General features: G+C 43.4%; 1 protein-coding gene across 1 annotated transcript; it reads left to right on the top strand.

Moving 5' to 3' along the window:
* Positions 1-14,098: 14,098 nt before the first annotated feature.
* On the top strand, positions 14,099-16,380 carry stx11a (syntaxin 11a). The gene is made up of 2 exons (XM_067243489.1): positions 14,099-14,232; positions 15,105-16,380. The coding sequence occupies exon 2, from the start codon at positions 15,110-15,112 to the stop codon at positions 15,977-15,979; it is 870 nt and encodes a 289-aa protein (XP_067099590.1). The 5' UTR covers positions 14,099-14,232; positions 15,105-15,109; the 3' UTR covers positions 15,980-16,380.
* The last annotated feature ends 234 nt before the right edge of the window (positions 16,381-16,614 follow it).

Here is a 16,614-nt window from a genome sequence, read left to right as displayed (position 1 = left end):
AGCCTGTCTATCGTCTCGTCGACAATCTGCCTGTCCACCTTCATCATCTCCACCTCTTTGGCCATCTCCCTCTCTGTGGCTGTGGCCTCTCTGGCCCTCTTCTCCCAGTCCCTCACAGCCTCTCTCAGGCGACTCATGTTGGTCTTCCTCTTAGGTTTGCTCACAGCCTTGGAAGATGCCATTTCTGACATGAGGTATTCTGCTTTGTCAGCAAGAACATGAGAAAGGCTTTCCCCATTGGCCTTTCATAAGATTGAGACAAATAATATAAATGCGTGGTGAATAAAGAATAACTGCAATAATATGATTTTGTGATGACAGTTGATTGGAATTGATTACACTAAACAAACATTGACTATCTTGACAGCCATATCAACTGTTTTAATAATCAGTGTTGATTGGGGTTAGGTAACCCTACCTTGTCTTTTTTGTCTTCTTGATTCATTGTTCCTTTATATAATCTACAAAGTTCATAATCAAAAGAACATATGTTTTACTACAGAGGCAAAAATGATTGCTGTGCAACTAATGTGCTGAGAAAATGTTCGACGTCACTACGTTCGATTCTAAACATAATCATTATGACGCAGAACAATGGTCTGGAATGCAGGCCAATGAAAGTGCATATTGCCAATCGGCTACAAAAGCCTGTTAGCCTTTTCGAGCCTTTTCGAAAAACGAAAAGGCTAACATTTTGAAAAATAGCAAGTAGGTCTATGTAAATTATTAGTTGACAGCGAGAAAGCCTTGTCGGCGAGCAGACAAGGAAATATGTGAGGCTATCTTTTGTCCTTAATCTTTGTCTAATGCGAGGCCTCGGTTTCGTGCGCTGCCGCGGTCACCGCATACTTTTCTCACGTAGATATAATTGTTTATTGAATAAATTCAGCGTAAATTAAAAAATATTAATGTTTTAAAGTATCCTACATGTTTAATTTAGCATCTACTCTTACCTTCACGATGTCTTCATGTATCTGAGCTTTAAAGTCGAATGCTTGTCATTTATAAACAGTGACTGCAATTATGACATATTCAATAAGTCGTCATGTTTCCATGGTGAATGAACGTTGACACAGTGAGATACTGTTGCCTGAAGTCAATTACCACAACGTCCTGACCCATTTAATATTTTTTCATATGTACTGTATCCATATATTCAGCCGAAGTTAATGCTTCTGAAACCTGAATACTAACCATGTGCGAAGACTCAAGAGAAAACGTTTTAATATTAAAGACAATAATGGATTTAAGTTGCTCATTCAAACCATTTAGGCCTATTTCATGGAACAATTTATTTGTTTCCCATAATTACCTAAATGATGGCAAATGCCATAGTCTAATTTGTTCCGCCATAGTTTCATAATACACCTAACGCATTTTTACATTCCTCATAATAACATAGATCTCTCGAATACGATCTCTAACGTTGATTTAAATGCCTTTGCTTAAGCAAAGCCTCTTTCACTGTGGTCAGCCCTTTCCCCACCAAGTGCACACTCTCTCTCTCTCTCTCTCTCTCTCTCTCTCTCTCTCTCTCTCTCTCTCTCTCTCTCTCTATCTCTCTCACACACACACACAGTACCAAACAATATAACCACCTTATAACAGTATGGATGAGGGGCTCGGTTGAGGCCTACTTGTACCTAGTAAGTGCATACAGAAAGCACTGTGCCTGGAAGGTGCTAGCATGGAGTGTGTTAGGTGTTAGTAGGAAGTGTAGAGTGTGAAGTGTAGAGTGTGAGGTGTAGTGTAGAGTGTGAGGTGTAGTGTAGAGTGTGAGGTGTAGGGTGTGGAGTGTAGAGTGTGAAGTGTAGAGTGTGAGGTGTAGTGTAGAGTGTGAGGTGTAGTGTAGAGTGTGAGGTGTAGGGTGTGAGGTGTGGAGTGTAGAGTGTGAAGTGTAGAGTGTGAGGTGTGGAGTGTGAGGTGTGGAGTGTAGAGTGTGAAGTGTAGAGTGTGAGGTGTAGAGTGTGAGGTGTAGGGTGTGAGGTGTAGTGTAGAGTGTGAGGTGTAGGGTGTGAGGTGTGGAGTGTGAAGTGTAGAGTGTGAAGTGTCGAGTGTAGAGTGAAGAGTGTGAGGTGTAGTGTAGAGTGTGAGGTGTAGTGTAGAGTGTGAGGTGTAGGGTGTAAAGTGTGAAGTGTAGAGTGTGAGGTGTAGAGTGTGGAGTGTAGAGTGTGAGGTGTAGTGTAGAGTGTGAGGTGTTGTGTCCTTGAGAAAAAAACAAGGCCCACAGTTTTGGGAGGCATTTTTTATTTAGCCATCGCGCCAGCATGCTGACATGCGTGATGCCACATATCAAGAGGAGGGTTTTAGGGTGATGGAGGATGTGTGTTTGGGGGTTTGTGTAAAAATAGTTGGATGGATGGCGGTAAGGAGGATGGATGTGTGTGCGCAGTAAGGATCCCAGTGGTTTGGGGTGGAGGGAGGTGGAGATGATGGTGGATGTGAGTTGAGGAAAGCTGTGGGAGGGAGGTGGCGAGGGCAGTTGGCGGTGGTGTCCCCTTATGCATTCTTGGAGCTTCTCCAGAAAAGCATGCGACCAAAGCAGCCACCCTTCTTCTTTCTCTTGATAGAAGATTTCTGAAAAACACCAAATAAATGACAATCCAACCAATACACTAGGGAGCATGCAGGGTTTACATTTCAAAACACAGCGACCCAATATGCATAACAGTACATTATAAAAGGCTCCGTCCTAGTTCAAATGGACCCTGAACATGATCGAACTACCTCGGTTTGGGTCTCTTGTGCCTGACAAGCTTGACGCTTGAGAAGTAGCTGTCGAAGAAGTTCCATGTGTCCTTGGCACTCTTGAAGCTCTTCTGCTTTCTCTATGAGCAGAGCTTCCAGTTCCGCTGAGCTTTGGCAAGCCTGTTTTTGCAGAGACTCGATCTCTGCACACTTACAGATCAACTCCTTTTGGATTTCGCACACGTCTTCCTGAACCTCTTCCAGGGCCTTCTCCAAAACACTGCAACGCATGTCCTTCTCCCTCAGGTCAATCTGCAGCTTGGTCATGGAGCCCGCCATCTTAATCAGGTTCAATCTGAATGCATCCAGTTCCTGCTCAGCGCTTTTTGTGACCTGGAGGGCCTCCTTTTTTTCGTTGGAGAGGATGAGGATGTCGTCGTCCCTTTCGCCAATCTCAGCACGAAGGTTTTTCTCCAGGTTCACAAGATTTGCTCTGGTCATGTGGCATGTCATCTCAGCCCTGGTTCGGGCTGACTGGGCCGCACGGAGTTCGGCTTTAATGGCAGAGAGCTCCGTCTGGAACTTGACCCCCAGCTGAGCTGGACTGGGGACCACGTTTCCCACCTCCAGCAGCTTTGCCGTCATCCGAGTGAGACCCTGCTCAGAAATCTTCAGAGCTTCCACTGCCTGGTTCTTCTGGGATATCAGCTCCTGCCTCTCCTCCTCCCAGGCTCTGAGGTGAGAGGTCAAACGATCCTTCAGCTCTTGCGTGATCCTGCGAGTGTCCTGAAGGTTTGCCATGGCGACGCCGACTGCTGTTTCTGCTTCAGACTTGACAGCCACAGCCAGGGCGGTCTGGGCCTGAAGACTGATCAAGGCTTCGTCTTTGCCCGACAACAGACCTAATAGTCTGTCGCGGTCCAGCTGGAATCTTATCTCCTGGTCCTGCAGGTTGGTCCGAGCCAGCGCCAGGGCTTGCTCCGCCTGTAGACGAGCCTGTCCTTCCATCTGGAGCTTCTGCTGAAGCCTGTCTATCGTCTCGTCGACGATCTGCCTGTCCACCTTCATCATCTCCACCTCTTTGGCCATCTCCCTCTCTGTGGCTGTGGCCTCTCTGGCCCTCTTCTCCCAGTCCCTCACAGCCTCTCTCAGGCGACTCATGTTGGTCTTCCTCTTAGGTTTGCTCACAGCCTTGGAAGATGCCATTTCTGACATGAGGTATTCTGCTTTGTCAGCAAGAACATGAGAAAGGCTTTCCCCATTGGCCTTTCATAAGATTGAGACAAATAATATAAATGCGTGGTGAATAAAGAATAACTGCAATAATATGATTTTGTGATGACAGTTGATTGGAATTGATTACACTAAACAAACAATGACTATCTTGACAGCCATATCAACTGTTTTAATAATCAGTGTTGATTGGGGTTAGGTAACCCTACCTTGTCTTTTTTGTCTTCTTGATTCATTGTTCCTTTATATAATCTACAAAGTTCATAATCAAAAGAACATATGTTTTACTACAGAGGCAAAAATGATTGCTGTGCAACTAATGTGCTGAGAAAATGTTCAACGTCACTGCGTTCGATTCTAAACATAATCATTATGACGCAGAACAATGGTCTGGAATGGAGGCCAATGAAAGTGCATATTGCCAATCGGCTACAAAAGCCTGTTAGCCTTTTCGAGCCTTTTCGAAAAACGAAAAGGCTAACATTTTGAAAAATAGCAAGTAGGTCTATGTAAATTATTAGTTGACAGCGAGGAAGCCTTGTCGGCGAGCAGACAAGGAAATATGTGAGGCTATCTTTTGTCCTTAATCTTTGTCTAATGCGAGGCCTCGGTTTCGTGCGCTGCCGCGGTCACCGCATACTTTTCTCACGTAGATATAATTGTTTATTAAATAAATTCAGCGTAAATTAAAAAATATTAATGTTTTAAAGTAGCCTACATGTTTAATTTAGCATCTACTCTTACCTTCACGATGTCTTCATGTATCTGAGCTTTAAAGTCGAATGCTTGTCATTTATAAACAGTGACTGCAATTATGACATATTCAATAAGTCGTCATGTTTCCATGGTGAATGAACGTTGACACAGTGAGATACTGTTGCCTGAAGTCAATTACCACAACGTCCTGACCCATTTAATATTTTTCATATGTACTGTATCCATATATTCAGCCGAAGTTAATGCTTCTGAAACCTGAATACTAACCATGTGCGAAGACTCAAGAGAAAACGTTTTAATATTAAAGACAATAATGGATTTAAGTTGCTCATTCAAACCATGTAGGCCTATTTGATGGAACAATTTATTTGTTTCCCATAATTACCTAAATGATGGCAAATGCCATAGTCTAATTTGTTCTGCCATAGTTTCATAATACACCTAACAAATTTTTACATTCCTCATAATAACATAGATCTCTCGAATACGATCTCTAACGTTGATTTAAATGCCTTTGCTTAAGCAAAGCCTCTTTCACTGTGGTCAGCCCTTTCCCCACCAAGTGCACTCTCTCTCTCTCTCTCTCTCTCTCTCTCTCTCTCTCTCTCTCTCTCTCTCTCTCTCTCTCTCTCTCTCTCTCTCTCCCTCTCTCTCTCTCTCTATCTCTCACACACACACACACACACACACACACACACACACACACACACACACACACACACACACACACACACACACAGTACCAAACAATATAACCACCTTATAACAGTATGGATGAGGGGCTCGGTTGAGGCCTACTTGTACCTAGTAAGTGCATACAGAAAGCACTGTGTCTGGAAGGTGCTAGCATGGAGTGTGTTAGGTGTTATTAGGAAGTGTAGAGTGTGAAGTGTAGAGTGTGAGGTGTAGTGTAGAGTGTGAGGTGTAGGGTGTGAGGTGTGGAGTGTGAGGTGTGGAGTGTGGAGTGTGAAGTTTAGAGTGTGAGGTGTAGGGTGTGAGGTGTGGAGTGTAGAGTGTGAAGTGTAGAGTGTGAGGTGTAGGGTGTGAGGTGTGGAGTGTAGAGTGTGAGGTGTGGAGTGTAGAGTGTGAAGTGTAGAGTGTGAAGTGTAGAGTGTGAGGTGTAGTGTAGAGTGTGAGGTGTAGGGTGTGAGGTGTAGTGTAGAGTGTGAGGTGTAGGGTGTGAGGTGTGGAGTGTGAGGTGTGAAGTGAAGAGTGTGTAGTGTAGTGTGTGTAGCATAGTCTAATTTGTTCCGCCATAGTTTCATAATACACCTAACGCATTTTTACATTCCTCATAATAACATAGATCTCTCGAATACGATCTCTAACGTTGATTTAAATGCCTTTGCTTAAGCAAAGCCTCTTTCACTGTGGTCAGCCCTTTCCCCACCAAGTGCACACTCTCTCTCTCTCTCTCTCTCTCTATCTCTCTCACACACACACACACACACACACACACACACAGTACCAAACAATATAACCACCTTATAACAGTATGGATGAGGGGCTCGGTTGAGGCCTACTTGTACCTAGTAAGTGCATACAGAAAGCACTGGGTCTGGAAGGTGCTAGCATGGAGTGTGTTAGGTGTTAGTAGGAAGTGTAGAGTGTGAAGTGTAGAGTGTGAGGTGTAGAGTGTGAAGTGTAGAGTGTGAGGTGTAGGGTGTGAGGTGTGGAGTGTGAGGTGTGGAGTGTAGAGTGTGAAGTGTAGAGTGCGAGGTGTAGGGTGTGAGGTGTGGAGTGTAGAGTGTGACGTGTAGAGTGTGAGGTGTAGGGTGTGAGGTGTGGAGTGTAGGGTGTGGAGTGTGAGGTGTGGAGTGTAGAGTGTGAAGTGTAGAGTGTGAGGTGTAGTGTAGAGTGTGAGGTGTAGGGTGTGAGGTGTAGTGTAGAGTGTGAGGTGTAGGGTGTGAGGTGTAGAGTGTGAGGTGCGAAGTGTAGAGTGTGTAGTGTAGAGTGTGGAGTGTAGAGTGTGAGGTGTAGTGTAGAGTGTGAGGTGTTGTGTCCTTGAGAAAAAAACAAGGCCCACAGTTTTGGGAGGCATTTTTTATTTAGCCATCTCGCCAACATGCTGACATGCGTGATGCCACGTATCAAGAGGAGGGTTTTAGGGTGATGGAGGATGTGTGTTTGGGGGTTTGTGTAAAAATAGTTGGATGGATGGCGGTAAGGAGGATGGATGTGTGTGCGCAGTAAGGATCCCAGTGGTTTGGGGTGGAGGGAGGTGGAGATGATGGTGGATGTGAGTTGAGGAAAGCTGTGGGAGGGAGGTGGCGAGGGCAGTTGGCGGTGGTGTCCCCTTATGCATTCTTGGAGCTTCTCCAGAAAAGCATGCGACCAAAGCAGCCACCCTTCTTCTTTCTCTTGATAGAAGATTTCTGAAAAACACCAAATAAATGACAATCTAACCAATACACTAGGGAGCATGCAGGGTTTACATTTCAAAACACAGCGACCCAATATGCATAACAGTACATTATAAAAGGCTCCGTCCTAGTTCAAATGGACCCTGAACATGATCGAACTACCTCGGTTTGGGTCTCTTGTGCCTGACATGTGGTTTCAGCTTGACGCTTGAGAAGTTGCTGTCGAAGAAGTTCCATATGTCCTTGGCACTCTTGAAGCTCTTCTGCTTTCTCTATGAGCAGAGCTTCCAGTTCCGCTGAGCTTTGGCAAGCCTGTTTTTGCAGAGACTCGATCTCTGCACACTTACAGATCAACTCCTTTTGGATTTCGCACACGTCTTCCTGAACCTCTTCCAGGGCCTTCTCCAAAACACTGCAACGCATGTCCTTCTCCCTCAGGTCAATCTGCAGCTTGGTCATGGAGCCCGCCATCTTAATCAGGTTCAATCTGAATGCATCCAGTTCCTGCTCAGCGCTTTTTGTGACCTGGAGGGCCTCCTTTTTTTCGTTGGAGAGGATGAGGATGTCGTTGTCCCTTTCGGCAATCTCAGCACGAAGGTTTTTCTCCAGGTTCACAAGATTTGCTCTGGTCATGTGGCATGTCATCTCATCCCTGGTTCGGGCTGACTGGGCCGCACGGAGTTCGGCTTTAATGGCAGAGAGCTCCGTCTGGAACTTGACCCCCAGCTGAGCTGGACTGGGGACCACGTTTCCCACCTCCAGCAGCTTTGCCGTCATCCGAGTGAGACCCTGCTCAGAAATCTTCAGAGCTTCCACTGCCTGGTTCTTCTGGGATATCAGCTCCTGCCTCTCCTCTTCCCAGGCTCTGAGGTGAGAGGTCAAACGATCCTTCAGCTCTTGCGTGATCCTGCGAGTGTCCTGGAGGTTTGCCATGGCGACGCCGACTGCTGTTTCTGCTTCAGACTTGACAGCCACAGCCAGGGAGGTCTGGGCCTGAAGACTGATCAAGGCTTCATCTTTGCCCGACAACAGACCTAATAGTCTGTCGCGGTCCAGCTGGAATCTTATCTCCTGGTCCTGCAGGTTGGTCCGAGCCAGCGCCAGGGCTTGCTCCGCCTGTAGACGAGCCTGTCCTTCCATCTGGAGCTTCTGCTGAAGCCTGTCTATCGTCTCGTCGACGATCTGCCTGTCCACCTTCATCATCTCCACCTCTTTGGCCATCTCCCTCTCTGTGGCTGTGGCCTCTCTGGCCCTCTTCTCCCAGTCCCTCACAGCCTCTCTCAGGCGACTCATGTTGGTCTTCCTCTTAGGTTTGCTCACAGCCTTGGAAGATGCCATTTCTGACATGAGGTATTCTGCTTTGTCAGCAAGAACATGAGAAAGGCTTTCCCCATTGGCCTTTTATAAGATTGAGACAAATAATATAAATGCGTGGTGAATAAAGAATAACTGCAATAATATGATTTTGTGATGACAGTTGATTGGAATTGATTACACTAAAAAAACAATGACTACATTTACATTTAGCAGACGCTCTTATCCAGAGCGACTTACAGTAAGTACAGGGACATTCCCCCGAGGCAAGTAGGGTGAAGTGCCTTGCCCAAAGACACAACGTCAGTTGGCATGACCGGGAATCGAACTGGCAACCTTCGGATTACTAGCCCGACTCCCTCACCGCTCAGCCAACTGACTCCCTGACTATCTTGACAGCCATATCAACTGTTTTAATAATCAGTGTTGATTGGGGTTAGGTAACCCTACCTTGTCTTTTTTGTCTTCTTGATTCATTGTTCCTTTATATAATCTACAAAGTTCATAATCAAAAGAACATATGTTTTACTACAGAGGCAAAAATGATTGCTGTGCAACTAATGTGCTGAGAAAATGTTCGACGTCACTGCGTTTGATTCTAAACATAATCATTATGACGCAGAACAATGGTCTGGAATGGAGGCCAATGAAAGTGCATATTGCCAATCGGCTACAAAAGCCTGTTAGCCTTTTCGAAAAACAAAAAGGCTAACATTTTGAAAAATAGCAAGTAGGTCTATGTAAATTATTAGTTGACAGCGAGAAAGCCTTGTCGGCGAGCAGACAAGGAAATATGTGAGGCTATCTTTTGTCCTTAATCTTTGTCTAATGCGAGGCCTCGGTTTCGTGCGCTGCCGCGGTCACCGCATACTTTTCTCACGTAGATATAATTGTTTATTAAATAAATTCAGCGTAAATTAAAAAATATTAATGTTTTAAAGTAGCCTACATGTTTAATTTAGCATCTACTCTTACCTTCACGATGTCTTCATGTATCTGAGCTTTAAAGTCGAATGCTTGTCATTTATAAACAGTGACTGCAATTATGACATATTCAATAATAAGTCGTCATGTTTCCATGGTGAATGAACGTTGGCACAGTGAGATACTGTTGCCTGAAGTCAATTACCACAACGTCCTGACCCATTTAATTGGGTGTGCTTTGCCTTCGGCAAGGGAACAGCCTTTGTTCTCTCACATATATATTATTATTATTTTTATTTCTTTTTGCCCCCCTAAAACTCAGTCAATATTTGGCCTACATAGACAACGTAGGTGTCAAAAGTTTCGTCTTGGTAGCGATTGAGTTGCTTCTATTGGAATTTACGTTCCGTTGCATGGTTTAGGCTTAAGTTAAGTTTTTGTGGCGAAAAGTGAAGCTAACGGTGGCTAATTTGATAGCCACAGTCACTGACGTTACTAACGTCACTGCGTCACTAACGTCACGAAAACACGCGTGACTACCTTTGGCAGAACATTCGTTTTGCATCTGTTAACTTGGGGGATAGCTAGGCTAACTATAGCTTTACTGCAAGGCAGCTGCAGAAACGCCACAAGAAAAGAGGCCAGGGTGATAACTATTTACTCATTTTACTTTGTGATATGACACACAATTGTGATGTGTAATGTACAATATAAGCTGATATTATTAAGGAAGTACATCTACTTTCGGAAACAGTAGTCTACTATTTCACTGAAGTATTAGCATCATGACATTAGCCTGTGTTGCCCGGGCAACACATACTACAGTGGTCTATGATGTATCTGTTTTCAATCTTTAAAATAAACATTCCTCACATATACATTTTCGTTGTAGGATTTATTCTGACATTAGAAAACGATTTGTCGGTGAAATTACCATTACCTGTGGTTTCAAACCAGTGTAGCTCACTGCAACGCTGTAGTTTACGCGAGACACACTACAAAAACATCTACACTACACAGCTGTTTAGGAAGTCAAACGGCGACAGAACATGTTCGGCACTCCCCTTACTTAAATCAAAAGTCTATCTAACTACTAACCTGACCTTCATTGCCACAGCCTAAATGTTGTCAATCTGTTCATGAAAATAATTAATTTCAGCTTAAACCGTACAACGGAACGTTAAATCCAATTCAACCAACGCAATCGCTACCAAGACGAACACAGCAGTAGTCTAGTACTGTACCGTAGTAGTAGAATTTACCGGGGCAGCTTCTCCACACAGGGCTATATCGCATTTTGCGTTGTTACTGACAATGATCGCTACCAGTGAGCTTTTTATGAATGAGCGATTTTCCGCTAAATAAATGTCAAGCTTATTTACGTTTTGGGGGGCATATTTTCAGTTAGCAGATGGTACTGTTTGAATCGCGATTCCATCTTCTACTACCGGGTAATGTCGTAGAATAATCTTCAAAGGGGGTTCTTTATCAATGAATGAATGCAATGAGTAGGCTAAATGCCTGAAAATATCATGACAAGGGAAAAACTTAAAATGACGTTTAAGTCATAGAGATTAGGTCAATTTTTACACCGGTCTGCCAAATTTATTCGTTTTGATTCAACGATGAGGCTGCCTCTTGCAGGGGAAATGAGAAGACATCTATTTCATTCTACACTTCACTCGTATTTTCAGTTGTAAATGAGCAGCAAAAAAAAAAGCTTTAAAATCTATGTAATCTTTATAAATAATAAGTATGCATTTTTATATAAAATATACAGAAATATCAGTTGTAAAAATGTCATTCAAAAACGGACCCCTGTGCAACCGACGCAAGCAAGCACACCCTACAATTTCCCCAGAAATTGTACCCTCTCTAGTTCAACTAGTGCTTTGAGCAAGTGTAAGTTAACTAGAGAGGGTACAATTTCTGGGGAAATCTCTGTGCTTGCGTCGGTTGCAGATGGGTTATGTATATCTGAGTCCACACATTCGTAGATATAGACCTACATTTCAACTATATGGAAACGGATTTTGAGGTTGAACGGGTTAAATGAGCGAAAATGAGACACAATTTCCCCTCATCTGATCATATGAGAAATGCAGGGCTCTCAAGTTTTGAAGACAGGCAAGAGTGACATTTCCTCTCCCCCAGCCCCCCCTCAAAATTTATTAATTAATTGCTTTTTACCTGACATCTTTGAAAGGCAGCAATGATTAATGCATCCATGGCCAGGATATAATGATAAAGTATGACATGATTTTAAAAGTGACCTCTAACATCGACTATGCAAAACACTTAAATGTATTTAGTGCTAATAAAATTATTAAGCCTATTTTGAAAAATATGCTTATAATGTGACAATATGTCAGTCATCGTGTGATAACGAAAATATGACTAGGCCTAGACTCAGGGGCGATTCTACGATCAGACCTTTAGGGGTGCTCAGTCCCCAATGACAATGTGACATGAATACAGTGCCTTGCAAAATTGCAAAACCCCCTTGCTAATAACAGGCATGCAAACAGGTCAAGAGTGAAAAAGGTGAGAAGGATACGGCGAACCCCCGACCCTCTAGGGGGGTCCGGGGGCATGCTCCCCCGGAAGAAAATTTATCAAATTTTAAAGTTAAACGCATGAATCTGGTGCACTTCGAGAGCTAAATTAAGAGGCTAGATCTATGTAGAATCTATTGTGTAAACATCAGGGATCCGCCTATGTACTTGGCCTCTTCTTCCTCTTCCCCTGTTTTGTCCCCTTCCTCCCCACACCCTCACCCCTCTTCCTCAAGGCTGACCTTCCATTTCTGTGTCACAGTATTGTAGAAATGGTACACACTATGTCCTGCTTGGTTCATATGTGCTTGTAAAGTGGGGGTTTATGGGACTCAGCTCTGACAGTGATTATAGAGAAGTGGCTCATCATTGGTTGCAACTGATACTTCACACACCCCTTCTCTTCAGTGAAAGCTGAGATTCACCTGAGAGAAATGGTTCAATTTAGGAGACATTTTCAGGAAAAAAATATTTTAAAAAACTTTGTAAAATTTGCTTGACAGATTTTGACAACTAGTTCAACATTTTTGTATATGATGACTGAAACAATGAAATGAGGACTATTAGTTTTATATGGAATGGATATTCAGCATTCACAAGTATAGTTAATTTTGACTGACATGACATAAGCAAATGATAATGTTATAAAACAGCAGAGAGTTGTATGAAAGCAATTGATGCATGTCCAAACGCACTTGCAATTTGTTGGAAGGAATGAGAAACTGCTACTATGATGTGCACAAATGACTAAATGTTGTGGAGGTTGAACTAACTGTTGTGCAAATGTAAATAGTGATGTGAGAAATGCACCAAAGCGACTGAGAAAAACTGTAATGGGTGATTCATGCTAACTGAACTCCATCAGCCTCTCAGATTAGATTATTTCTTGAATACTTCCTATGTCTAGTTTCCCATCTTCTCTAAGTGTGCAGTGTTAGTGGCATTCCGATACTTGATAGATGGATAGAGTTAAGCACAGTTATTTTTCCATTAAAAAATATATTTTTAAAGCGATGAGTCCACACATGCCTCTGTAACAAAGTTTTTGTTTTATTTGCTGACAAGTACAGGTAGATTGTGGCCGTACCACATTGTGATGTTGCCGGTCAGGACACTTTCAATGATGCTGTGGTAGAAGTTCACAAGAGCCTATGTACTCATGCTCCATCTCTAGGCACCTCAGAAAGGGGAGGCACTGTTGTGCCTTTGTCTGAATGGCTTTTGTTTTTCTGGTCCAACTGACGTCATCTGAGAGTTGCATCCCAGGAATCTGAAGCCGGTGACTCTCTCTCTCCTTAGCCTGGATGGCGATGGGGGGGAGTGGCTTTTGCCCGTCCTGAAATCAATGATCATCTCTTTTGTCTTGCTGATATTCAGGGCCAGGTTGCTCTCCTGACACCACACTGCTTGGTCTGACTCCTCCCGCCTGTAAGCCAATTCCATGCGATCCCTGGGTGAAGGTGTTGTTATCTATTCTCAACACCTGTGGCCTTTAAGAAGTTCAGGATCCTGGTGCATATGGAGCTACCCAGGCCCAGGTCTCAAAGCTTCAAGACCAGTTTGGTGGGAAGAATGGTGTTGGAGGCAGAGCTGAAGGATATGATTAGGATAGGGTGAACATTAGGCGTATCTCAGGAAAACACAAATTGTTATTTCAAGATTTTGCCATGAACAAAGGAATGAAAAGTAGTCTATGAACGTATGGCCTTGGGCTTCAGTATCTGAAATGTCTGACAAAATACCTAACCTTTAAATAAAAATGTATTTAGTTAAGTACATTGAAGTGACATTTGTCAAAGGTAAGAAACATTCTGTATTTATTTTGTGGGAGGGTTTACAATAAGTAAATAAAATAATTTAAATGCAATAACTCAAAGCAAGCACCGTTTAGACTAGGCCTATATGTTAAAAGAATACCATAAAAGAAACTTGCGCTAATTATCTTTATCTTCTTTTTTAACATCTCTGAGGTGGAAAAAACTAGTTTGGTGAGGTGCAGAGGTTGACCACCAAAGGAATGACTGTTCTCAACAATCTTATATTTTAGTGCATGATAAAGTGAAAAATAAGGCACGTGGCTACTGTGCTCTCGCCTGTTAGCTGAGGAAAACTTAAATATGCGTTACAAAGCACACGGTGTGCAGATTAGGTGAATAATTCTCCCGTGCGTACCACTACGACGCTGTGAAGTGGAATCATAATTTCTGGGTATCCGATAGCCTAGCCTGTATACAGCGTGATTTCCTTCCGCGTTAACTTCCACCTGTTTCGACATGTTTTACCACTGAGAAAAGTATACTGGGGAACTCCCATAAATTGTACAGTGGGCCGATTCCTTTAAATGTTGAAATGATGACTATACCAAGAGAAATGGGGAAATGATTTTTAGAGCGTTCGTCTACTTTTTAATGAGTTTGGCAGCGGAGGCACGACCGAAGGTAAGGGTTTTCGAACTGATTTGCGATATAACTGTCTACTGATAAACTATGTGAGATTGTATTTAAATAATTGGCTCGTCGAATTGTCACGAAAGCCTTGGCAATGTACGTAGGCTATAATAATATTGGGAGTGGCATTCCAAATTCCAAATGTCCAAATTAGACGTTATTTTAGCTAAATGTAATCTCTAATTGAAGTATACCCTTGTGCGCTCAAGTTGGTTATGGTGCTGTGTCAAGTTTGCCAGTATTTTTCGGATGCGCACATATAGTAACTTGTGGTGAAGGCTTGGCTACATCACATTTGGACATTTAAGTCTATTTGAACCTTAACCTCTACATTGACAATTTAAAAAATGAATGGACAAATCGATAAGTTGTTCAATTGACAGGTTAATAAAGTGTCAGACAATTTGTTCTACACAACGACGTCGGTTGTAAGGCCTACGTGGGTTTATACAAGGAAGCAATCACCGAGATCTTCTTTGAGAATTGTGTCATTTCCTCTAAATGTGGCCTATGGCCTAATTCAACTATAATCATAAATGCATTCCCATAATTAACACATTGAGCGGTGTGCTGTTGTCAAACATAGGCTACACATATCGGTTAAGATGTCTGAGAAAGACAAAAGTCTAAGAATATAATTTCAAAAGTTATGTTTAAGTATTATTTGTTATGTAGGCTATTTAAAGTTTTTTTAAACATTGTATTTAAATTTGTTTACACAGCTTTGCTGGCCTTAGCAGTATTCCAGTAAAAACAATGTACAAAATGTAGTTAACTTAACCTGACCCCCCCCCCCCCCCTCCCCCCAGGCACAATACTGTTCATTGTCATGATACATTAAACTGTTCTTCATGCAATTTCAGGTGAAATGAAAGACAGGCTGAGTGAATTGCAAGGGTTCCCCTCCAAGCCTTCAGAAGCTGAGGAAGGCAGGCCCAATGAGGACGATGGCGAGCCGGAGCAGTACGCCGTGGTGTTCCAGGGAGAGGACCTCATGGACAACACCTTCAAGGAGGCCCAGTCGCTGCGGAAGGAGATCACCCTGCTCAGACTGGACGTGAAACGTCTGGGGAAGCAGAACACTCGCTTCCTCACTTCGGTCCGACGGATCAGCAGCATTAAGCGAGACTCCAACGCCATCGCCCGAGACATCAAGGCCAGAGGGGAGGTTGTCTACGCTCGCCTGGAGAAGCTAGGCAAGCAGTGTAAGGACCTGGAGGATGAGCATGGGGTCCATGCGGCGCTGGTGCGGATAGTGCGCTACCAGTACGTCACTATCACCAACGTCTTCCACGAAGCCATGTCCGAGTACAACGAGGCCGAGATGGCCCAGAAAGAGAACTGCAAGACCCGTATTCAGAGACAGGCGGAGATCATGGGGAAAGATCTGACAGGGGACCAGATCGAGGAGATGATCGAGACGGGGAAGTGGAACGTGTACTCGGAAAACCTCTTGACGGACGCCCGCGCTACCCGCTCGGCCCTTGCCGAGATAGAGAACCGTCACAAAGAACTGGTGGAGCTGGAGAGCCGCATCAAGGACATTCATGAACTGTTCTTCCAGATGGCCCTGCTGGTGGAGGAGCAGGGAGCCATGCTGGACAACATAGAGAAGAACGTGCTGGAGACACAGGACTATGTGGAAAAAGCCACTACTCAGATCAAGAAAGCTGTGAAGTACAAGAAGAGCAACCCCTGCAAGCGCCTGTTCTGCTGTTGTTTTCCTTGCTGCAACTAGTCAGACAAATATCAGTGTTAGCGAATCAACATTGGAGATCCAAACCATTTCATTCTTAAAGAGGGTTTTCTCTGCCATGAGGGCTGAAAACTTTGACGTATGTTGACTTAGCACGCAACATGCAGTTTGATGGCTTGCTTTCAGGTTTTGCACAGGTGGTGTATGGAATTTAGCCAGGCCTTTGCATAGATGGTTCATTTCAATGTCAGACCACAGCCCCAGCCATGCAAATACAACAGTGTGATGTAAGGTGTCAATTTCCTATGCTTGCAGTAGACTAGAGCATTGTAGCACAATGTTTTAGATTATCATTACATTATTTTACATTTGTAATGTGTGTGTGATATAATGTTCTGAAATTAAATAGCCTATAATAATATAATAAAAGGATATATCCATCTATCTTACTGTGTTTAATTATCAGTGAGGATGTTTATAGTTTGTTTGTACATGAATTCAAAAGAGAAGTGAGGGTTGCTGACATGAGTCAATCTTATTGCTTCACAAACGATGATTTGTAAGCAACACAAGAGAAACATTGCCGTTTACGTGAGCCAATCTTTATTATGTAGGAAAATCATCAACACACGTCTGCATACAAATAACTAAAGATCGCGTAGCCTACTCTAAAACTA

Source organism: Osmerus mordax, chromosome 9 (genome assembly GCF_038355195.1).
Source record: "Osmerus mordax isolate fOsmMor3 chromosome 9, fOsmMor3.pri, whole genome shotgun sequence".
Classification (NCBI taxonomy): domain Eukaryota; kingdom Metazoa; phylum Chordata; class Actinopteri; order Osmeriformes; family Osmeridae; genus Osmerus; species Osmerus mordax.
The sequence above is the reverse complement of the archived record's forward strand: the minus strand, read 5'-3'. Positions and strand labels throughout refer to the sequence as shown.

Bases quoted from the DNA above. Each gene is read 5' to 3' on its own strand.
- stx11a (XM_067243489.1), top strand. From the start codon at position 15,110: ATGAAAGACAGGCTGAGTGAATTGCAAGGGTTCCCCTCCAAGCCTTCA.